The sequence below is a fragment of the Sardina pilchardus genome, chromosome 2, assembly GCF_963854185.1.
Source record: "Sardina pilchardus chromosome 2, fSarPil1.1, whole genome shotgun sequence".
Classification (NCBI taxonomy): Eukaryota; Metazoa; Chordata; class Actinopteri; order Clupeiformes; family Clupeidae; genus Sardina; species Sardina pilchardus.
In genome coordinates this window covers 38,580,319-38,604,600 of record NC_084995.1, presented here as the reverse complement: position 1 = coordinate 38,604,600, position 24,282 = coordinate 38,580,319, and the positions used below count along the sequence as shown (strand labels likewise).

At 41.3% G+C, this 24,282-nt stretch overlaps 3 protein-coding genes across 4 annotated transcripts; 1 reads left to right on the top strand and 2 right to left on the bottom strand.

The window, feature by feature from the left end:
* The first annotated feature begins 3,635 nt into the window (after positions 1-3,635).
* Positions 3,636-7,321, top strand: LOC134102712 (retinoid isomerohydrolase-like). The gene is made up of 12 exons (XM_062556914.1): positions 3,636-3,697; positions 3,872-3,979; positions 4,203-4,344; positions 4,475-4,622; positions 4,773-4,854; positions 4,955-5,087; positions 5,416-5,555; positions 5,825-5,954; positions 6,233-6,347; positions 6,529-6,623; positions 6,788-6,899; positions 7,082-7,321. The coding sequence occupies exons 1-12, from the start codon at positions 3,651-3,653 to the stop codon at positions 7,225-7,227; spliced, it is 1,398 nt and encodes a 465-aa protein (XP_062412898.1). The 5' UTR covers positions 3,636-3,650; the 3' UTR covers positions 7,228-7,321.
* Positions 7,322-9,040: 1,719 nt separating this feature from the next.
* LOC134073349 (RING finger protein 11) lies at positions 9,041-12,891 on the bottom strand. The gene is made up of 3 exons (XM_062530319.1): positions 12,302-12,891; positions 11,432-11,601; positions 9,041-11,295 (listed from the first exon to the last, which is right to left on the bottom strand). The coding sequence occupies exons 1-3, from the start codon at positions 12,422-12,424 to the stop codon at positions 11,124-11,126; spliced, it is 465 nt and encodes a 154-aa protein (XP_062386303.1). The 5' UTR covers positions 12,425-12,891; the 3' UTR covers positions 9,041-11,123.
* A 381-nt stretch (positions 12,892-13,272) lies between these two features.
* On the bottom strand, positions 13,273-22,861 carry si:ch73-140j24.4 (uncharacterized). 2 transcript variants are annotated; one of them, XM_062530339.1, is made up of 9 exons: positions 22,586-22,861; positions 21,703-21,772; positions 20,350-20,511; positions 19,740-19,952; positions 18,126-18,368; positions 17,896-17,985; positions 16,732-16,858; positions 16,573-16,617; positions 13,273-16,310 (listed from the first exon to the last, which is right to left on the bottom strand). In XM_062530339.1, the coding sequence occupies exons 1-9, from the start codon at positions 22,639-22,641 to the stop codon at positions 13,795-13,797; spliced, it is 3,522 nt and encodes a 1,173-aa protein (XP_062386323.1). In that variant the 5' UTR covers positions 22,642-22,861; the 3' UTR covers positions 13,273-13,794. The 2 variants fall into 2 exon arrangements, with proteins under 2 accessions (XP_062386323.1, XP_062386324.1); XM_062530340.1 differs by having other exon boundaries at positions 19,755-19,952.
* Between the last annotated feature and the right edge of the window lie 1,421 nt (positions 22,862-24,282).

Sequence of the window (24,282 nt, the reverse complement as noted above, 5' to 3'; positions counted from 1 at the left end):
GCCATCAAGGAATTTCAGAACATTTTCCGTAGAGAACTTTCTTTTATACCTCTGTAAATTAGCCATAGCATGGATTTGTAGGAATTTTGAATACGGATTATGAATTATTTGTTGTAAATATCACATTTTAATATGTAAATTGTGTAATTGATTCATTAAACACTGTATGGAAGACATAATACTCATATAATATCCCCCCCCCCCCAAAAAAAAAAACCCATGACCACTGAGGGAATTACCTGCTGTATCAAATTTGATACTAACATTTTCTGCTCGATTTTACACCAGAATACATTTGAATTTTTTTTTTTTTAAAAATTGTTTTTTGAACAAAGCAATATTTCATTTTAAAATATTGATACATATGTAAAGGTAAAGCTCACCATAAAATCATCAAATTACCAATATCCTTGACCTTTGCATAACCATCAGGGTGCTAATGAGATTCCACCATTTTGAATTGTAACAAACCACTTGTCAGAATTGTTATAATGCAAAAGGTATCCAACAGGGGGCAAAAGACAAGTAACAGATTGTATACAACTGGGTTTTATGCAAAGTTTATATCTCATGGTGATGCAATGGGTCTCAGAAATGCATGTATCAAATCTGATACGCACGGCACTATAGGGTTAAGACATTTTGAAGATAACTGCATGGTTTGCAAAGTAACAACAGATTTAACTACCACATTAAAAAAAGAAACACATAAAGACAGGCACACACACGCACGCACGCACGCACGCACGCACGCACGCACGCACGCACGCACGCACACACACACACACACACACACACACACACACACTATGGGAGCTCCTCCAATGTATATTAAATTACCCACATCAGCTGCTGCTACAGAAGCAGTGATTAATGACCCTCATGCACACACCCAATGACAACAACCACCTCCAGATTGAGCCCTGACTTGCTCCATGCGTCAGATGACTTCCAGTTAGTTCCCATCTCTTCATGCAAATATGAAGCAGCGTCAGATCTTTTTGGAAATCAGACAATAGCCATCTGTCATCAGCAACGGTTCGACTAGACATGTGGGTGCTAGTTGTCACCGATGGCTGACATTAACCAAGAGGCTTGAGGGTTGCTCCTCCAAACCCAGTTCCACGTGGTTCTCTGCGCTCAGTCTCCTGTCCGCTACATGCTCCACAACGGCAGAATCATCTGAGAATTCCTGTTGATGACAAATGAAGAGTTGAGAAATTAGCATAGAACCTCTTAGAATTATAAGGTTCTACCTGACATTTTTGTCAAAGTTGAGTTACTGACATATTCTCATCCTTTGCCACCTGAAGAAGGTGAGGTGAGGTGTTTCTTGTAGGATTTTTGGACATTATATCTAAAGAAGTTTGTTCTGCTTATTAGTATAACTCTATGTAATTCTAAAACATTTTAATGTCTCAGAAATACTCAAAATGTAGATCGAACCTTATAATTCTAAGGGGACTTAATGACAGTGTAGTGACCTTTATCCACTTAGAGTAAGACATGAAAGATACAGTGAAATGTTATCTAGGGCCATACCAAACATGAAATGACACTCTTATGTCGTCATCCAGACCAACCCACTTTGATATGGCAGCACAAGGAATTTCTAGGAATTAGATTAGTTTCATATGACATAGAAATGCAAATAATACCACTACTAATAAAAAACAATATGTTTTATCTATTCTTTGACAGAAAGAATGTGAGAACATGCACCGTATACTTGTGTGAACAAATGGAGAAAATCACTTTTTTTTGCTTGCATTTGCTACTTATATCAAGACTCCCCCCAAGAGTCTAAATAAAGCCTGACAGAGTTAATACAAATCTGCCATGGAATGTAATTCAAAATCAAAGCCACCCTTTCAAGTACTTGAGCAACAATAACCCCTGTACTCAGGCTAACGCAATACCAGGTTGTAATGGTGAATATTCATTTGTTGTTGACATATAGATAAGCATAAATACTTAACAAACATGCAAATCAATAAACCACTTTTAATTTTAGACAGAAAGGTTATTTGTGCTATATGGGTACAAGATCATTCTGAGGGAGAATTTAAAACAGTCTAAAACAGTGACATATATGATCAGTGTGTGTAAATCCAGATAATTGATTCAGACACCTGACTGACAAGTCATCAGCCCTACTTGGCCACAGACTTAGTGACGTGGTTCTCTTGTCATGATTTCTTGCTTTTGTTGTCCTTGGTGAATAAACAATGTTGCTCTTGTTGTTACTCATGTCCAGCGTAATCTATGCCAGGCTGACACGTGCATTCTAAGCGGGCACACTGTATCAAATGAGGGCAGTTCAACACGAGACAGGAGTCTCGCATGCCCTCTACGGCTGCCTGGATCGTAATGTTGTTACTTAGTGCCTTTGCCTTAACTGCCTGCATCTGACCTTTTGGTTTCACCTAGTAAACCAGATGATGTGTGGTACTGTACAGTGTCAAAGGATACCTGCCTCTGCAGAGTCATTTACTCTCAAAGTTTCATGAAAGAAAACATAGTAGACTGTGTGTGTGTGTGTGTGTGTGTGTGTGTGTGTGTGTGTGTGTGTGTGTGTGTGTGTGTGTGTGTGTGTGTTGTGATGATTAAACTATTTGGTAAGGAAAGGAGACTGAGACATAAATCCAGCAATGAAAATAAAGAATCACATGTACAAAGCATGTTGGATCTTAAAGTTCACAGACCAAGCAACTCGTGTCCCTATTTTTCCGTAAAACTCTTAAAAGGTTGTACAATCCTCGAATTATTTTTATTGCGACACGCTAGTCGGCAGAAGCACTTTTGGCTATAGCTGTGGGTATTAAATCCTGAAGGAGATTGTGACTATTGTACCCACAGGCTCAAGAACTGAAAACAAAAGCATTCTTGTTCAGACGGTCATCTGATTGGCTAGGGAAAAGGCAATAATGTCTTGAGTTACTACGTATGAGGGGAGTTCTTGGTATAAATGCTGAAATGGTCACCCAAGGTTGAGGGTTCCAACACTCCAGCCACAATCCACCTAAGTAAGGTCACATCAAGGAGGCAAACATGGTCAGCCGGTGAGTGAGCATTCATATTTTCATCACAAGTTGAATGGATTCACTGCACTGCTTCTTTGAATGATGATTCATGGTTGGTTGGTATTTGGTTAGATAGTTAGATTGAAAGAGTTCACAATAGAAATTGAAATACAGCGACCAGCTTTCAGAGTTTTGGATATTCGGTACCGCTTGATGACCATTTGTAGACTGCCTGATCAATGTTTCACTTTGACAAACTTAGCACAGCAAACCAGAGTGATGAGCTATGCGGAGAATTGAGTGAAAACTGATTTATCCTTTCTATTTGGCGAGCAGATTTGAACACCCCGCTGGTGGCTACAAGAAAATCTTTGAAACTGTGGAGGAGACTGGAGAGGCTCTCCCAGCAACAGTCACTGGTAAGCCTTTACGTCCCCCCCGTCTTAACTGATAAAAAAATCTATTTACTTCAAAGTCAAAATGGCCACATGACTTTTCCCATTCCTTTCTGGCCTGTCCACAGGACGGATCCCGTCCTTCTTGAGGGGCAGTTTGCTGCGTCTGGGCCCAGGTGTGTTTGAGGCAGGAGATCAGCCCTTCCTCCATCTTTTTGATGGCCAGGCCCTAATGCACAAATTTGACTTCGGTAACGGACAGATCACCTACATGCGCAAGTAAGAATAGTTTTGTTCATAAATTGTTAACAAAATTAAGTCCCCTGTTTTCAGTATTAGTGATAAAATGTTTAGAAATGCCAAAAATAAGTATATAAATATGTGAATGATTATTTCCCTCAAATGTTAATATTATATCCAAATGCAAGTGCCTGAATTCTTTGGTTCCATTAGGTTTGTGAAGACCGATGCCTATGTGCGTGCCATGACAGAGAAGCGTGTTGTGATCACCGAGTTCGGCACCGTTGCCTACCCTGACCCTTGCAAAAACATCTTCTCCAGGTCTGTAATGGTCCTTACAATCCTTAGCTAAAGCTGCACTGAGGTAACACTGTACCAAGTAGAAGTGCCAAGTAGATTACAAGTCCTCATGGCACCATCTACACCTCTTTCTGTCAATAGTACAAAAAAATAAATTACATTTTACATGCCCAATTCAATGTTGTGACATGAATGACTGTAAAATGAACCTCTTAGTAACTCTAGGGATTTAAAATGTTTGCAGGTTCTTCTCTTACTTCAAGGGTGTTGAGGTCACTGACAACTGCCTGGTAAATGTATATCCAATTGGGGAGGATTACTATGCTGTTACAGAGACCAACTTCATTACAAAAGTTGACCCAGACACGCTGGACACACTGAAAAAGGTATATCCCACCAACTGACAGATGTTTCATTCTCAACTGGACTTAATGTCTCTGGTACTAATTCCCCCACCATGCATACCAGGTCGCAATAGTTAATTGATTGATTTATCCATTCAATAATTTAATTAAGGTGGACATCATGGGCATTGTGAACGTCAATGGAGTCACAGCACATCCCCATATTGAGAGGGATGGCACAGTCTACAACATTGGCAACTGCATGGGAAAAGGAGCAACTCTGGCCTACAACATTGTGAAGATGCCACCGACCCAGAAAGGTATGATCTCTCAGGGTATCCAACTTGTCTCTTGTGCTTATCATGGCAATCCATGTAAAAGCGGATGCTGATTGCCGGTTTGGTATATAGCATTGTGTCTCTGATCCCTAAAACATGTTCCATGCGCTCTACTTGTGCGTGCTCCATCAGATAAGTCTGACTGCGTTGAGAAGGCCCAGGTGGTGGTGCAGTTCCCCAGCGCAGAGCGGTTCAAGCCATCCTACGTCCACAGGTGCTGCACTGGTGCACAGATGAAGTTAAACAAAGATACTCTTACACTCAGTTGTACTTTTGTATACTCACTTTTCATGTGTGGGGTTGGACTCTTGCAGCTTTGGGATGTCCGAAAACTACTTTGTATTTGTGGAGACACCCATCAAAATCAACCTGCTGAAATTCCTGGGTGCCTGGAGTGTCCGTGGGACCCAATACATGGATTGCTTTGAGTCTGACGACATGAAAGGAGTAAGTGTGGGATCACCTGGTTCACTCTCATCACACTCCTAATGCAGGTGGTGGGTTTTGTACTCCCACTAAGGAGGTTGTTGGTACAGTTTGGTCGGGTTTCCCAGATTCGTTAAGAAGCTCTTAAGTGCTAAGAACTTCTTAGGAGCGTTGTTAGAACGTTCTGATAGCGCTCCAAAGAAGTTCTTAGCACTTAAGAGCTTCTTAACGAGTCTGGGAAACCCGGCCTTTGTCTGTAACCAGTATAACGCAAAAAAAAAAAAAAGCAGAAAACTGTTTTCTGAATGTTGTGGATTGATTCTGAAATGTGCCTTTTTGTGTTTTACAGACCTGGATTCACATTGCCAGGAAGAATCCTCCGGAGTACATTGACATACAGTTCAGGACCGGCTCCATGGGTCTTTTCCATCACATCAATGCCTATGAGGACCAAGGCTGCATTATTGTGGATCTGTGCACTTGGAAAGGGTAAGTATTATGTTTCAATGTTTACATGTATGCAGGAAGCCTTTATCAAACGTCAGGAAAAACAAATCTCTTGATCTGATATACTAGCTCATTTGATGACATAAGTATCCTGCATCTTCACAAAAACATTTGGACTGGTAGGCCTATTGGTGCACAGAATTATGTGTAGAAGAAGCATGTTACCCAGGTACAGTATCTTCTGACTGGATTAAGCAATGTCAATCGATATACACATTGATTACCCAGACCCTTCTATATGTTGTGTGTAGGCCTGAGTTTGTGTATAACTTCTTGTGGCTGGCGAATCTCCGTTCCAACTGGGAGGATGTGAAGAGAAATGCCATCCGGGCCCCTCACCCTGAGGTGCGCAGATACGCCATTCCCCTGAATGTCACCAAGGTAAGTTCTTCTCCATCTGTCTGTATCATAAAAGACATTGAGACATTTTTATTTAGGATTTACACAGGATTACTTAGTCTGTAATCAAAGACTGCATTTGGTCAATGTGCTCTTTTGTTATTATCAGTCTTTATCACGTTTTACGGCAAAGGTGTATTTAAAATGGCTCTCAGTTGTGACATCACTAATTAGGTCTGTGTCTCTCTCTCTTTCTGTGTGTGTGTGTGTGTGTGTGTGTGTGTGTGTTTCTGTGTGCATGTATGGATTAACATCAACAGGAAGAGCAGGGGACGAACTTGATCACTCTGCCCTACACAACGGCTACTGCAGTGATGCGTCAAGACGGTACCATCTGGTTGGAGCCTGAGGTGCTGTTCTCTTCTCCTTTCAATGGTGAGAGGCCCACTGGTGCCTGCCTTTTATATCACTTCAAGGGCTTGCCATGTCAGTCAAAGTTTTCTTTGCCAAATCTTCAACTACACATTATTTCTGATGAAGATAGAAGAAGCATTTACAGCAAATGTTGAAAATTGGAATCAGTTGTAATTTGTTATTTATGTTTTTTTGTCTGTAGCTTTTGAATTCCCTCAAATCAACTACAAAATGTGCAATGGGAGGAATTACACGTATGCCTATGCCCTGGGCCTGAACCATTTCGTTCCAGACAGGGTATGTACCTCATCAAAATTGTGGTCAGATTAATAACGATCACCATAAAGTGAACAAAGGCAAATCACAAATTGACTCAAACCATGCAATTGTGCTTGAACTTCTTGCATGCAATGTCACTTTTTTTCTGATAAATCTGATTCTGATATTTACTATGTCTTCAGATTTGCAAACTGAACGTGAAGACCAAGGAGACCTGGGTATGGCAGGAGCCTGACTCCTACCCTTCTGAGCCCCTGTTTGTGCAGACCCCTGACACCACAGATGAGGATGACGGTGCGTGTGGAGTCGCATTTACTTATTTATTATATCATCTAAATATAATAAATATTTATACTGTAACATTTACGGGTCTCTACACACTAAAGCCATAATTTGACTAATTTTATACACACCAAGTCCCAGAACATGTAATCGACAGAAAGACTTCTGACAGCACATGAAACATTCATTTGCAGGTGTGCTCTTGAGTATTGTGGTGGCGCCGGCATCCGTGAGACCGACGTACATGCTCATCCTCAACGCAAAGGACCTCTCGGAGATTGCCAGAGCCGAGGTTGATATCATCACTCCTGTCACCTTCCATGGAATGTACAAGCCTTAGGAAGAACAGCTCACAGTTCAGTCCTCTCACAACTAAAGGTATACAACTTGGCAAGCAATTTGTGAACACGTCTTCAAAATGTGTATACAGAGCTTGGTAGACGTCTTTTAGTAACTAACAGGTCATTGCGGCCAAGCGTTAAACACTGGATTAGTGCATGCATGACTTGAAATGGCACATTGCTTCATGAGCGTCGGATTTGACTACTGCTGTAACTCCTGACATGGTATTACACAGATGACTTGCATCTGTGCTCAGCCAGAAGTTTGTACTTGAGAATGTTTATGCTATTGGTTTCTGATTTAAATTAAAGAAAAGCCCACATCATCTCATTGGTTAGACCATGTTATTATTCCCAATGAATCTAACAGTATCTTGGCAACTCTCCTTTGAATTTACAGTGCAGACCAGAGCCCTGGCTTTATTTGTTGCATGTTTGGAGCACAACCAGTCTTAGCACCACCATGATTGGTGAATGCATCTCAGGTATAAGTAACAACAACAGCAAAAGACAGTTTGGTGAATGTAGAATACCCTAAACAATTGTTAAGATTGCAATCAAAACCAAAACAAAAATAAAAGTTGTGTGTAATGTAAGTGTTTTCTTTCCTTATTCTTGGTTTAACATTCCCAGCTCTGAACTTTTGTATTGCGGCTACCCATACGAGAGCAAATAACTCAAAAAGTAATGTCGAAATGCGGAAAAGGTTTGGTCCCAGACAGTCCACAATGAGCTTGTTTGTTAATACCATACATGTGATGCAAATGGTTCAGTATTTCAATCTCCTTGCATAGTCTACAGCAGAAAATGTATGAAGCAACCTGTGGAAGTTCTCAGGAGGTCAGAGATCTACACCTCCAGGAAATGCCCAGCGAGGCATCTGGCTTTCACAACACTGGATGGCTAATACGCTGTTTCGTGAGAGTGCTTAAACATTACAGCCACTGAAGCATGTAGGTTACTTCATATCTGTGTGTGAGGCAACAGGTGGATTTGCGACAGCATGACTATTCTTTGCCACAGGAACACAACAAATACCAAAATGGATAAGGCCTTGGGAACACAAAGACGCATTGTAGTCTACATTAAATCACAGTGGGATTGGATTTTGGGTCAAGGAATGTTTCCTTGACCCATACAGTGACCATCAACAACCTGTGTAGAATTCATTGGGGGCTTTGAAAAGTGCAAGACTCATGAATTATTCATAGAAGTCTGTAAATTGAAAAACAAAAATCAGAAAGTGTTCTGAAAATAAAGAAACAGATTGACATCTCATCTGATGTAGTAAAATGAACCAAAAACACAGATTTCTTCAACACAAACACAGACCAGTGTGGATGTGGTCATGGTTGAAGCCAAGGTACAGCGACACAGCTAGCTCTAATAGCAGCTCAAGGTAGCATGTCTCTGAGGAGGAGATAAAGACTAATGACAAAAGGGGAAATCTTTTGGTTGGCACTTTCTGTTTTTACACAGAAAAAGAAATCATAATGACTACGCTTGGCTTGACCGTTACTGGTAGCGTTTGAAAGGTTTTGAGCTCAATAGCCAATCCAATGACACCCCTGCCTTCCAGCTTCCTGAAACAGCATGTATACACACACACACACACCAAATGGATAGCTAGAGAACTGCAAAGGACCTATTTGTGGACTCTACGTTTAAGTGATTTGACACACACACACACACACAGTACAACTTTTTAGTTTCCCTTCTATTTCATTTAGATGAATTTGGTTGTGAAACTTAATTTGCATCAATTGCATAATTTGCAGAGTATTACCATCAATAACATCACTTGCCACTATAGCATGTTCATATCATCTTTAATGTGATCTTTATTACATGGTTACTGAATGGGCAGAGTTGAAGTGTCAATGGTCAAAGCTTGGCTAACTGTAAAGACAAAAAAAAAAAAAAAGCCCTGCTATACTACTTTTCTGGAAAATAAAAGGAAACAAATATATTGACTAAGGAGACATTAAATATAAATAAAATAAATTGGTCAACCGATAAAGCTACAAAGGCCCCTACAAATGTATTAGTCTGGCTAACACAAGCTGTCAACCACAATAATGTAGACAGAATCACTTGTCAGTAGATTATTAAAATTGACATAGCAGAGCTGATTGTGAGCGGGATCTTACATCTCCTATTTATAATAATAATAATAATAATAGTAATAATACAAAAAATATGTTATCTTCAACTTTTCGGTTTTTGATCTGTGGCTGCTTATGTTGCCAGTTAAGCCAAACATAATAAACAACACTATAACATTACAGCCATGTCACCTCTTCAGCTCGACCTGCGAGCAATTTTATACAATAATCCAAAATGTTCACTTCAACGTCCTGAATGCAGAAATATTTAGTTTTTGCTGTTGTTGTTGTTGTTGTTGTTGTCACACAATCAATTGGAAGTTTTCATACACTGTATATTTCACCTATAATGTTAAAAATGTTCATAATGTTCATATCATGGGGTAATAATATTCTAGAGACTGACAGCAAAGGTGCCATTGGTTTACTTTTTCAAATGTAGAGCTACTGTACACAAAAGAAAGGGACTGTACACTGCTATGCTATATAGGATGACCAACACATTTGGATATAATGCAAAACAAACAAATAAACAACAGGAACTGACATTAAATAAACTGACACTTCAATGAAAGGCCTTCAGTAGTGTAGTGTATGATGATGTGACCCAAATAGATTGTTTACTGTAACACTTCAGCATCTGAAATGTACACCAATAGTATGTCACATAAATACTGATCAACAATAGCATTAATAGAATTATTTACAGTGACCTATGTGACAAAAATAAGATTAGTGCAAGGTTAAGGTTATACTGTACATAAATATATGATTCCCATTACTAACCTATGTAAAGTGCAATTTTCTAGGTTTTTTATACATATATGTTTATATATATATATATATATATATATATAAACATATATATATGTTTTGTATGTGCAAGCAATCCTACTGTACTTGCAAACCGGTGGCTACTTGTTCCTGATCCCCATGCGCAAATGAGCCCTTTACATTGGCTGAATGAGAGTGACTCGACTCCTCCAGTTGTGGACACAGTACTACACAGTTCTGAAGACTAGAAGAGTTAAGACATGGAGACATGATGCCTGAGAAACTGGGCAACTCAAATAGAAATGAAGTTTTCTTTTCGTCTTATTAGAACATTGCATGTTTGCTTCAAAAGTACGGCAGGCACAACTCAGTTGACTGCCTTTCTCTGCACTGCTAGCCCAGAGGAAAGGAGACAGTCAACGTCTTTCTGGAAGAAAGAAATATGGATTGGGCTTACAAGACATGAAACCTGCTCTTGGACTAAAATTTGGTTTTCAACCTAGAATTCAAAATTCCTTTTGGTCCTAGGCTCAGATCGGAGGAAAAAAAAAGAAAAGAAAAGGTTCCGCCTCAAGTCGTTGATCTAGACCTTGGCTTTGAAAACTGAATTTAGACTGACAAATACATTTTTTTTTAAACATAGCAAAACAAAACAAAACAAAAAAAAGTATATAATGCTAAGAACTAAAGACAAATGATCCTCAATGTAAATGCAAACCACAAGACTGCACGCCAGCTGGCCACACACACAGCATGTACGCAGGGAAACCATTGACCAAAACCTAACCACAGTTTACAACCCCAAAGCATACCGGGCCATTTCCAATGCAGCAACACAGGCTGCTGTGTGAAATGGGGTCTTTTTACTGCCCCCCTAACACCCCCTATCTTCATTGATGTGTCCCCACCACACACTGGCCAATAGGGTTTGAAGTCTGGGTCAAATTGAGACTAAGGGCTTTGAAGGAGGGTGAAAGAGCAAGAAGAAGAAGTAGGGAGAGACGTCCACTCCAAGGTCAGTTGGTCTCATACGTGGAAAGGAGAGCGGCGTCCACTGGCTCCATGCATGAAGGGCAGGTGAACGAGCGCATCAGCCAATCATCTATGCAGTCCATGTGATAGATGTGCATGCATGGCAAGAATCGGATCGGATCTCCATATACAAAGTCCATCATGCAGATCACACACCTGCAAAAGAGTAATCATTACACTGTAGCTTCACTATATTCAAACAATAAATCTATAATATGATATACTATTTTGTGTAGGGCTTGCACCACATTGGTCACTGCTCAAACATTTATCCGCTACAGCTCGTACTTACTCTCTGATTTTCTTCTCTGAGCCATCCTGACCCCCATCATAGACCCCCCGGGGCAGATGTTGGATGAGGCCTATGCGCTGAGCAATTCGAATCTGCTCCTCTTCAGTGAGCTGAGTGGCTAGGCATGTTTGACTGGGTGTGGGGTGGTACACAGGCATGTGGGCCTGCTCCTGCAATATAGGGACAACAGACTTAAGAAGTGTCTGCTTTGCAAAACATGAGTTATAGGTGCCTTGCCTCTGTTTGAGATTGACTCTGACAGGTAAGTCAATCAAGATGGTAGACCTCTCAGACACACATAAGCAGGTATGGTAGGGTAGGTATTGCTAGGCCAACCTCTTGTACACATTTGGCCGAAGTTACCTTATTTTTCAACTTCATAAACACAACTGACACATTCAATTTTGGGGAGGGATTGTTGACATTACAGGGATTTTCAACATTTCTAACACCAGCCATAAATACTTTGTGCTAACATGCATCACTCATACCTGTAAGTTATGTAAACATCACAATCTGACAGAGTGTCTACAGCTAGATTGCTACTTAGCCACGGTCTATCTAGGTCAGTAACCTTACGTTAGTTAGAGATAGCTGACTTTCTCAACTTTCTCTGACTTTTTCCTCAAAGTTTTTTTTTTAATTGCCTCGTGTTATACTAAACATACATCTACAGAGATTCTTCTATACTTAGACATCACATAACACAGATCAATCAATACACACAGAATAACAGGCTTTGCACATATGCGGAAATGACCCGACTATAAATAGCTAGCTGGTTGGCAGAAATGCTAACCTGCCTAAACAACAAGCCAAGACCGTCTTGTAATTGCGATGTTATTGCTAACATGAACCTAAAACACTTACCTCATAAGGTGGAGGTGGCTCTAAATCCGGGTCTGTTCCATCACCATAACTAGCTCTATCAGACTGCGATTCATGTAACAACGAAATATCGTCTGATGTAGGGGATTTCAGACAATTGCCCATGACCACTCCAAGCCCTATCCCTCGTCCAGCTAGCTAGCAAATCTTAGCGATCGTAAATTCCCCTATCACGGTCTGATTACAACTATTTCCGTGACAAATGAAACACACAAAGTTAGATCACTGGTTTAACACTTGAACTCACTTATTCATTTTGGGTAAATTAGTCACTCAAGTTCACTGTCTCGGATTATCAATATGGATCATTCCGAAACAAAGGACCTGCCTATTCTATTCAGCTGTTTAGACTGAAAACTAGCTTCTAGCTACCTAGCCAACTAACGTAAAAATTATTTTCTTGATTAGACAGTGATCTACAGTCATTTGCCGAAAATAATTATAATCCTACTAATAGTAATCGTTGTGATTACACAACATATTGGACGCCCCGTTCCTAAATATATCACGCTGAATATTTAGAGGATAAATTTCACTGCTAGCAGACACTGCTCTTCCGTAGCAGGCGTCACAGCTTGAGTGTTGTTTTCCTACGTCAGAGAAAGGTGGTTCCAAAAGCAAGTTCGCTCTGAGTGGATGGTTTGAGTCTAACGTCACACATTAAAAATATAGTGGATCCACTGATCTATAAAGGTATTCTTTATAGATCAGTGAGTGGATCACGAACACGTGGAACACCAAATACATCTCATGTATGCTCTGCTCTGCACAGGTCTTGGTCCTGAATCGGTAAGATGCATGGGACTGGCATCCATCTTCAAATATAACTGGCCGATTATGCCTTCCATAAAGCCAGATCAGATCAGATAGAGGTGCATGTGTGATGGCTAATAGCCTAGTCTATTTTTAGTAGGCTAAAGATACAACAAGGACAACATATTTCGAATGAAACACAATTTATTTTGTTTACAACCAACTTAATCTCGATGGTAAAAACTATTATTATTATTATTATATTATTGTTATCATTATTATTATTTACTACTTACTTACATTTAATTACCAATCCGTACATTAATGTGTGGAGTGGGCTATGTACAATTAAACAAAATTTACATTATTAACAGAGTGGCTACTGTGGACAGAAAGAGCAAAACAATTACACAGGCATGGTGGCACATAATTCGTTCCCTTAATTCCACTAGACAATAGTTTAGGCCAAATCAAGAATTAAGCAGATATAAGGAAAAACAATCACAGCTACGGCTATGAAATCTATTGCTGCTCCAATGGAATGCACGACACTGTTCTTTTCACAATATTATTAACTATTCCATTTAAAGTTTAATAGTGTTAATCATTCAAAGGTTTGTATAGGCTAAGTGCTGTCTGTTTCATTATCTTCCAGTCAAACATGAGTTTCAGCATTTAACATCCAGCATAATCACTTCGAGATCAACAGGCCCACAATTCACTTATCTTAGGTTGGGAATTTCAGTGGCTCCAGAGTTAACTGCAACACTGCCATTGATGTCATAACCTGAATGTAATCCGAACTCACATTTGATGGTGTCAGGACTTTCTTCTGGACTATGGTTGTCACATACAATTGTGTTGCTGTTTTCAAAATCCCAGGGATAAAACCTGGCTGCGGTCGGCTCGGGTCCAAACAACATTTCCGCAATGCTGTCAGGCACAGAACTATGGCGACTTGAACGTGCCACTTTGTTCAGCTCTGAACAGCAGCCATCGTGCTCTGACAAGTCAGAGCAGGTGGTTATTCTCTCTCTAGTGTCCTCTGGGTTCTGATCATTTAGCCTACTCGTTTCATACTCTGAGAGGCTCCAACCAGTAGTCTCACTGGACTCTGAATCAAAAGGGTGACCTCGCACAGAGTCATCAGAACTAGTTCCAGTGGGTGTGTATTCACATCTTTCTACCTGTTCAAAACTATGGCTGCCGTCACTGGTGGAGAACATGCTGGGCTCCAAGCCCCAGGAAGAGAACTGGCATGGGCCATTAGATGCAGTTTCAAAGAATGCCGATTGAGAACAATGGTTGCTTTCGCTCCCTACATCGCACATCTCTGCATCACTAGGCTCAGGGCTGAAGGGATCAAACTGGATTAGTTCTGGTGGCCGCAAGTCACAGTTTTCTGTCTTGCTGGTTTCATAACACCCACTATCATACTCTGTCAGATGGCAGCCCCCAGAATCAGTCTTAGGTTCTGGACTGAGAGAGTTCAAACCCCTAAATTCAGATGGTTCTGAGTTAATCAATAGCTTGTCTTTAGAGTTGGAGTTGAGGGAGACAAAGTCCTCAGATTTACTGTTAAAGTTGTCACAGTGTGTTGCAGTACTGATGTCTGAAATGTGAGAATTCTTTTGAGCTGAAGAACTGGAAAAATCATCACTGCCCAGGGAACTGGAGACCTTTGTGTCCCATAGCTCACCACCACTGGAGTCACAACTAGCTCTGTCATTGGGTTCTGAGCTAAACGATTCATAATCTGTGTGTTTTGAACCCACTGGATCACACCTGGAAATATTGTAAAGACCAAGATTACATGGGTCTAGATTTATCACCTGCTGACAGTTAGCATTCATACTTATCGGGTCAGCTGCATCTGGACTAAAAGGATCACCTGCCTTTAATTCAAAGCTCTCAATGGGAACTAAAATATTGCATTCCACATCATCCAACCCACCGAAGTTAAAGTGGACAGCCTCATTTTGCTCTGGACTAAATGGGTCAGGATAGCGATACTGAGTTTCACTGACTTCCTGCTTGCTTGAACCGATGTGGTCGGGACTATCATGAGTATTCTGATTCATTCCAGTTCCATCCATGTCATCATCTTTGGCATTATTGAGTTGAGGACTGAGGGGACTATGTTCCACAAATTCATAATCGCCAGAGCTGTTATCTGCTGGAGAATTTATAGAGGCACAGTCGCTGAATCTTGAGCCCTCCCTGTTAGCTCTCAATGTGTCAGGATCTGCAGCAGAGGGGTAGTGATGGCAAAGTTCAAAGACACAACCATCACAGTTTGTGGTGTTATTGAGGTTACGAGAAGTACCTTCTTGATCGCTAAATTTCAGAGCAACAGATGAACCCCTGATCCTCTGACTGGATTCTACATTCAAATTGTTTTCATCACAGACATCAGAGTCTTCAAACTGATACCCATTTATGTCATTTTCATAGCAAAAGGGCTCAGAACAGCCCAATGTAACCTCTGAGGCCTCAATGCATAGTGCCATACTTGCTTCACAGCTAAAGTGTCTACGAACCTGAACCTTGGACTCTGCTAGGCTGTTCACCCCCATGTCCATCAGTGGAGAGCCACTGCGCTCAGAGCCATCGGGGTCACATCGATGGACTTCAATGCCCTGTGGGTGTGCGAGGACATCCTCCATGGGGCCGTTCTGTCCCTCATCATCACCATCAATGCTCAGAGGGCAGGAGTTGTTAAACTCAAGACCCTCTGACTTCCATTCTTGTTCGCTAGAGAGAGCGACACTTAAAGGGTGAGGATCCCTAAGCTCAATGGGGCCAGGGTTCTCAGTGAAACGTGACTCATGATGTGTTAAATAAGCGTTCTGATCAGCTAGATCACCAGGGGAATAATTTGTGTGACTAGATTCAGAGCAGATGGACATGCTAATTTCAAAGCCATCACATTCTCCCCTGGTTTCAAGAGCATTAGAATCGGGGTTTGCAGCAGTGCTGTCAAATTGGTCTCCAGCATACCTATCTCCAATGTGCTCTATTTCATTGGAGGAACAAGATTCAGCAACAGAACACTCTTTATCGTCCATATTGTTAGTACTTTCAGGCACACAAAATTCGGGCTCAGGCTCAGATTCATGTTGGTCAAGATGGTCATCGGGTGGGTACTGTTCCTCTCCTTCAAACTGGTTGAAGAGATTATCCGATGCAAATGGATCAGTGCCTTTGAAAGGATCACTGAAAAATCCATCAGTGGAATCTGTGGAGAACATTTCACATGATTAACTTAAATGTTTAGGATCTTTTCTCATTCAATGTTGTTATCAAATGGCAGGTTCTATAGACAGACATGCAACCCAGTTGGCTATGCTTTGGGCACACACATCGCCCTGACCTTGTAATTGTTGACAAAGGAAATGGCAAAGCATTATTTTCTTTTGTACACACACACACGCTTCATGCCTGAGGCCACAGGGCAAAAATAATTTCCAAAATTAAACAACAAATTAGATTATACTCACCAGCAACCTCCACTTTTGGAAACAAGTCATCTCTGAACATGTCATCTGTTGGAAATAAATGTGTTCAATATGTGTAAACAATAACATGGTGTGATACTGTATGTGTTCATTGTTTTGACTACTTCAAAATTAGTACAACTCTAAATCAGTATTACTCACTGTCAGTGAAGGGGTCTGGATGATAAAAGTCAAACTGCCCAAGTGTGGTGCGACTGCTAGTCTGGGTCATAAGGGACTGGACGGTTGATGCCTCTTCCTCATCGTCCTCCAAGTCAGGAGAGTCAATCTGCCAAATGAGAAATAGCAAGACTGGCTCACCATCGAGGGTAAAACATACATGCATCAATATCATCCATACTGCAGTACAGTACATGCATCCATATCAAAATTACATTTAAATTAAAGATTTTTTACCCACAACAACATTTTCCTTGCAGTTGTCTATAGTGTAAGGCCAGCCTTTTTGCATACCTAAATCAGTGGAAGGTTTCCAAATTGACACCAGCCTTTGCAATCACTGTTTATACATACAATGGAAACTGGAAAGTCTGTTTTCAGCTAACATTTGGTCACTCAGCTGAGGGCCTAACTCAGTCCAGGGCCTCTCATGGACCACAGGAAAATACCTGAGCTTACTGTATTTCTCAAAGGAGAAAATATAATCTGCTTGTGTTTGGTATCATGTTAAAAGTCTCCATGCGAGAAATACAACATTTTCAATTTCTGTAACCTGGGATATATTATGCCCTCTCTGATGAGATACACCCAAACTTCCTGCTCTCAGAGAGTGTAGGTTTTCCTAGCTGTCTATATGTTAATATGTTATGTTGTTTTAGATATAAGAGAAGAACACATATTCTTTTATCTCTTTTTTGGCTCCTCTCTATCTATATTTTACCTTACATTCAATTTAAGTGATATAAACATAATTTTACCACCATCTATATATACTGCATCTCTCCTTGTATCTGTTACTACTTAATTATCGGAATTATTGAAGTCAGATTAACCTTAGTTTCTTGTAATATTCACCACTGCTTCACCGTACTGTTCTAATACATTAGATAGGCTACATTGAAACTTTTCTTGGCCAACGCAATTCTCATCCTGATACGCGTCTGTTCCACCCTTACTATTCTCACTTAATATTGGACCAATTTCAAAAATAGACTATTTTGAATACTGAAATACTGAAAAAGTCTAAGATGGGTGAATAAAACCCAGGTAAAATCAATAGAGGAGTTTCTCAAGTACCCATTTCTGTATCTAACATGCAAAATAAATCTGCTTTTACATTAAATGTTTGTACTAAAATGGGCAAACCTGTGGTGTGATGGACCTGGGTGATGACCCTTCCTCCTCTTTCACCTCAGTGAGTGTGATTTCAGTGAATGAAGAGGATCCGCTGCTTTTCTGTCAGAAGGGACAGAGACGGTGATAAGAAAGGGGGCAGTGGCGGAACACTCAACATGAGAGCTCAGATGCACAGGTGCGCGGTGTGTGAGTGCGAGTGCGAGTGTGAGTGTGAGGCGCCTGCTGCCGTGTGCCCGTACCAGGTTGTCTGCGGGATTGGGCCTGTCTGGCTCGTCCTCCCTGGCGCTCTCTCCGCACAGCTCCTCGTCGTCGTCGTCTGCCAGGTCCTGTTCGCTCAGCTCCCCCTCGTCCCCCTGGCTCCCCTCCTCGGTCCCGTCCTCCGTGTGGCTCTCGTCTCCTCCCTGCTGGTGGCTGACGCCTATGGCAACGGGTCCCTCAACGGCAATTAGCTCGGCGATGAGCTCACCAAGTCTTTGTTGAGCCTGGTCAAAAGACACGACGCCTGTTATGTGATGGCAAAGGGGAGAAGATTGGATGACTTTGTCTGTGGTACTTGTTGTCGGAGTACTTATCTGAATACGGTGAGAGATATGACTCGTGACTGCGTTTACATTCATTACATTTGACATATGGCCATTCCAAAATCATGCCCCCTTTTTTCTGAAGTTTGATAGATGATCATGAAAACACCAGCTGAAGAGGTGTGGTGACTATCCCTGAAGTAAGCTCACATGCATAGATGATACATGGTGTTACAGAGGTACACTCACTTTGTCCAGTGAAAACACAGATAATCCTGGCATCACTTGTACAACTTTGAGACGGAGAGAAGATGCACATTCTGTTGAGGAACCTACACCTCTAGAACATGCAGGTTTTCACATGCCCTCATCTCCTTATGCTTCTTGTAGTTTGTAAAACTAATATACATTTAGCACATTCCACGCCTAAATAATGAGCAACATTAAGACCATGCCATGTATGATTATGCACGATATGCATGGTAACCTAAATACTAGATGTAGAATGTTTATTTTCAGTGGAAAGTTAATTCTTGTCTCACTAGTACATAACCTACATTTGTAACATTATAGTACATCTGCAAAGTATCCAAATATCCTGGCCCTACAATACTCTATCTGCTACCAAAATGGCCACAACCAATAACCACAATCACATATGGTTATCCTGAACTAGAAGAGGGAGCATCCTTAGACCATTTTAACTATTTGAACAATACTGTAGTCAAATAATCTGAAAGGTGATGTGGGAGGAATTCTGCTCCTCATATCAGCTAGCTAGCTAGCACAGCATAGCACCCAAAGCATGAAACTGTACTGCGTGTACTGTACTTGGCTGTTGCTTAGCTGTCTGTTGCACAAGGGAAGATCAGAAAGCTGCAGTGGTAGTGGTACAGTACACGCACATTCTGCAACCTGGAATGGAAGCTCTTAGGTCTGAAATGAGGTCAAGCACTCCTAAAGCTACTGCAACCTGTTACTGCATGTGCTAAATATTTTACATATGATGCAAACTTCTAGAATTGAAAAAAAAAAATCATAATGGGTTCTGTACATCTCATGCTGAGAGACTAAGCGCTAAACAGTTGATTCCTATGAAGATGGCACTTTGGTTCCTTACTTGCCCAGAACAGCAAGTAAGTTCTGGTATGTAAGACACAGTTGCTGATAGCCAATGAGCAGCCATCCAAATGCGCTTGGGCCACACGTTCACCTTAGACCATCACGTTGCTCGCTCCATAGGCAGCCATTGGAGAGGTGACTAGGACAAGCAGCCATTTCAAGCGTGGTCAGACAGTGGGAAGACAAAGCTTAGAACAAGGGGGACCTCACCAAAGACACACCAACCCGTGAAATCTCGGCATACGATTGGCTGATGGAGTTCTGCAGAGGGCTGATGCGGACCCTGGCGCCCTCCACCTTGCGCTCCGCCAGCGTGATGTCCTCCTGCAGGCGCTGGAGCTCCTCCTGGGCGCGGGTCAGCTCCTCCTCGTACTCGTGCACGCTCTGCTCCAGCTCCTCCTGCTCCTCCTGTAAGGAAAGCAGCTGCACACACACACAAACGAGACACAATTAAGTGTGTCAGTAAATCTGTGACAAATAGCCCTAGGTCGTGTCAGTCCTTGAAAACGGGTTCTAAAGCAAAGGGAAACAGTCTGCGCGTTTCTTCCAAAGCAAAGCCACTCTGTGAAAAGCCACTGATGTGTTTGAACAGAACTGAGGAAAGCAAAATCATGGTACTCAAAGTCACATCCATTACAAATGGCAAGCAAAGCAAATTTAAACTCTACTGGCATTAGTACTGCTGCTGCTGCTGCTGCTGCTGCTGCTTCTACCACTGCTACTACTGGTAATAATGATAATAATAATAGAAATAGATGAATAATCTCTCATGACGATGTGTTGAAGATAACTTCATGAGAACATGGCTGCTGAGCCTCACCAACTGTCTCTCTTCTTTGCGCTGCTGTTGGATCAGCTCGATCTGCTTCTTCAGCTCGGTCCTCTGCTTCGCCAGCTTCTCCACGTCCTCTTGAGAGTCATGGCGCAGCTCCTGCTCCTCCTTCAAGCCAAGCTCCTCGCACACCACTTCCTCGTGAAGCTCCTGGAGGTCAGACGAGGACGCACACAGAGAGAGGGTGGGGGGGATCTTCATAAGAGACCTTATCAAACCATTATTCCCAATGATGAGCTCAATACGAGGCATGAGAGCAGAGAACTGTCAGCACTGGTATGTTGACACTGAGTCAAATCTTCTGTTGAATAAGTAGGCCTGTGTCGCAAATTGGCCTATACAGTACACTTCACTCATGTCTTTCTCTCTCTCTCTCTCTCTCTCTCTCTCTCTCTCTCTCTCTCTCTGTGTGTGGGCAATAAAGTCAACCATGGAAACTTGTCCTTAATTAAAGCAACACAATGTAGCTCCTCTGACTTTTGATGCGTTAAACTTAATTTGATGCTACACTAACTTACAATACTAAATGGAGTGTCTGACATTGACGTTGTCCCCAACTGGTATTGCACTATATAACGTTGTCGTCAACTTTAGATGAATTGGGTGTTGTAAATTGACAAAAAAATGTCCTACATTGTGCTACTTTCATCTATTTAATTTGACCGCATTAGCTAGTGGCTCAGCTGATTGCTTACTACAACCATATTGGCAGAGACTTTGCGGGGCTCTGCACTTAAGCTGCTCTAACCGCTTGCTGCTACCTTTGCAAGCCACTTTGCAACCCACCTCCACCTCAGCTCTTCCTCATTATGTGCCTGCTCTGTTCTGCTTTCCATGTTGGCTCAGAGAAGGACAGGGTGATCTCAGAACAGAGCCATATCGGTATCGCCAAATGTAACTTGTTGCAAATAGAAATGCAACTATTCTTTTGAGTAAAGTGGTCCTGACTGGAAATGATTTCTGGTCAGTTACCAATTCCATCTGTTTTGTTTGACAGGGACCATACATAGAATAGCTTCTTCTATACCAGGGTTAGCTAAATAGCTAATTTGCACCTGTAGTCCCTGGGCAGGATGTTCAAGCACAGTAAAAACACAACATGTGGTTCAACATGTGTTTGGTCTGCAAACTTGACTTGTTACAATAAACGGTAGAGGATGTACACTGAAGAAAGTTCATGCTGAAAAGCCAGCACTCTCTTGTCCAGGTTTTGATGCTACTAGGCTTTCAGAGAAACTCCAGAACATCTCCTTCTTCCTTCCTGTAGGCTATTAGGCACTGAACTGTGATCATATGTAATCAAATAAATGCCTAAATGCAAACAATATAAAATCACGATACCTGAATTTCATTGCTTTGTTGATTGGAAGTGCCATCATTTTCCTTGTCCACCTTTTCCAGGGAAATGTCCCTTGAGCATGAAAGATATAAAATACAACCAGTTAAGATTTCCTTTTCTTCATTAGACCTAAAATATTGGAACTGCATATCTTGTGCAATACATCTCTCTCTCTCTCTCTCTCTCTCTCTCTCTCTCTCTCTCTCTCTCTCTCTCTCTCTCTCTCTCTCTCTCTCTCTCTGTGTGTGTGTGTGTGTGTGTGTGTGTGTGTGTGTGTGTGTGCGCGCGTGTGCGTGTGCGTGCAAGTGTCCGCGTGTTTTTGTGTGTTGGTGCAGCTTCAACGGAGCATGTGCAAGGTGCCGCACTCAGTATGAGTCAGTCATTCACAGAAAAGGGGGTTCTGATAGGAGAAACATCCTATAGGCGACTCCTTCAGACTGCACACCTCAACAACAAAATTAATATAGGCTACATAAGAACATAAACTACATCTAGACAATTAAATGGAAATAACCCATCTGGTCATGTTAACACAAATATACTTCAGGAGTTGCCCTAATATGCGTCTGGTCATGGTTGTCATGATTCGCATCCACCGTGTCCTGACTATGAGTTAAGTCGCTGCCTCCTAAGATGGAGATTGTTATAGGACAAATCCTTCACTAGATTTCAATACATCTAGTTATTGTCACGTCCATACGTAGGCTAGTAGGCCTACCACGAATATTGGGTTCGGAGCTTCAGTCTGTTCACTGGTTATGAGGAGAAACAGGAGGCATGTTCACGGCTAATCAGTGTATTTCATCGGATCTGCGCTCATTCAATGTCAGAGAGGCCATTGAAACCTACAAAGTCGTTTCAAAACGGACTTAACATGAGAATTACCTTTCGCCAGCCCTTTGCCGTGTCGGCCTAAGGCAATCCAGTATAAACCGCATCATCTTAGCGGTCCTTGATTTCACATCCCAGGTATTTCCATCCCATGTAGAATTAGAATTATTCCGGGCAATGAAGCAGAGTTGTTTGTTTGAGCAAAGAAGCACCACTAATGAGCTAGATTATTAAAACAACAACTCCTTGAGGTGAAATCAAATATTTTAACACGTAAATTACAGACGCTTTGTATCCTTTAAAGGTAAGGAGATGCAGAGCATCTTCTTGTATCCGGTTTCTCTCCTTGAAACAGCAGTGTTGCATTACACAGTTAAACCACTAGAGACAGTAGACTTTAGAGCATTCAAATAGCCAGAGGGACATAGGCCATTCTTGGAAATTCACACTATAGGAAGTGATGTTATTTTTGCTGATTTTTGGTGTGGCTGGAAAATAGTCAACCTAAAATGTGCAACACATGCAGAACACTATTACTGTAGTATTGATGGCAAGACAATGAAATCAACTGTATTTGGTGATTTATTTCCAATCTTGTCAGAAGATTTTGATCAGATGCACTTACAGTAATTCAGGGTGAAGTCAGTTAAATCAGGTAATGGGTCAAATGGTTATACATCTGGGCTCTTTGAATATTAGAAGGCAATCACTATTAAATGTATTACAAATGTCCTTAATTAGACACAATAACAAGGATGGGTGTTACGATAAACAAACAAACAAAACAAAACACTGGACCCAGAACTTGCAAGAAAATCACCTGACATGTTGATTTTGTGTCAACAGAGGGCACTGCAGCCATATTCAAAAACTTTGTGCTACACTAGGCCTATAGGTTGACAGATGATTGCCTAGTAGTTTTGTCGGTTATGTGTGGTTGTCACTTATAGTGCAGAAAAAAAACATGTTTGTTAGCATGTATGTCTCTCTAATAGTCTCTAATGGCCAATTGACTGTGAGGTACATGTAGGGTGTCTGACTGTCTTTGAAGGCCCAACGCTTCAAAAATATTTCACTTGGCAACAGATTTTCTTGACAGAAATACACTATATTGCCAAAAGTATTGGGTCACTTGCCTTGACTCGCATGAACTGAAGTGGCATCCCATTCCGTGTGCAATGGTGCAAAGTCTAGATGGAAACAGGGGTCCACGCGCACCCCCCGGCTTTTTTTTATGCCACCTGATTTTTTAGAATCCTTAAAGTGTCTTTTTTCAGAATCTGCCAGGTACCAAGCTGAAATAATGTCCCAAAGGCTTCATTTTTAACCCTTTGTTGCACCCGACCGGAACCCGAGAAACCGAATAATTATATAGAAAGAGGCATAACATTTGAAGTAAACAACATACAGAGACAAATGAACACATTTTCCCATACATTTCTAACCCCAGGAATTGAATGAAATGGTTATTTTTGACATTTGACAAAATATTGACCCTATTTCTGGACAAAAATGGGAAAAAATAGCCAAAAATGTGTAACGGATCAACTATTTTTTCGTTTTCGTGTTTTCTTTTCACTACCATATATTTTTTGAAAGGTCTGGATGTGTAGAATATGAATCTGAATGTTAATATTGAACATTTTGGGCTGCACTACTTGTTTTAGCCCTGAGAATAGGGAAACTCTGAAAAACCGATTTTAAGCAATTATAGCAGAGATTATCCTAGTCAATTAAAAACAGCTTTTAGA

Excerpts from the sequence above, each read along its gene's own strand:
- LOC134102712 (XM_062556914.1), top strand. The coding sequence starts at position 3,651 with ATGCACAAATTTGACTTCGGTAACGGACAGATCACCTACATGCGCAA. Across the intron at positions 3,698-3,871 it reads CAGATCACCTACATGCGCAA|GTTTGTGAAGACCGATGCCT; the intron begins GTAAGAATAGTT and ends TGGTTCCATTAG. Across the intron at positions 6,348-6,528 it reads GTTCTCTTCTCCTTTCAATG|CTTTTGAATTCCCTCAAATC; the intron begins GTGAGAGGCCCA and ends TTTTGTCTGTAG.
- LOC134073349 (XM_062530319.1), bottom strand. The coding sequence starts at position 12,424 with ATGGGCAATTGTCTGAAATCCCCTACATCAGACGATATTTCGTTGTTA. Across the intron at positions 11,602-12,301 it reads AGCCACCTCCACCTTATGAG|GAGCAGGCCCACATGCCTGT; the intron begins GTAAGTGTTTTA and ends CCTATATTGCAG. Across the intron at positions 11,296-11,431 it reads TCAGAGAAGAAAATCAGAGA|GTGTGTGATCTGCATGATGG; the intron begins GTAAGTACGAGC and ends ACTCTTTTGCAG.
- si:ch73-140j24.4 (XM_062530339.1), bottom strand. The coding sequence starts at position 22,641 with ATGATGCGGTTTATACTGGATTGCCTTAGGCCGACACGGCAAAGGGCT. Across the intron at positions 19,953-20,349 it reads GCAAAGAAGAGAGACAGTTG|CTGCTTTCCTTACAGGAGGA; the intron begins GTGAGGCTCAGC and ends GTGTGTGTGCAG. Across the intron at positions 17,986-18,125 it reads CCAATCCCGCAGACAACCTG|AAAAGCAGCGGATCCTCTTC; the intron begins GTACGGGCACAC and ends CCCTTCTGACAG.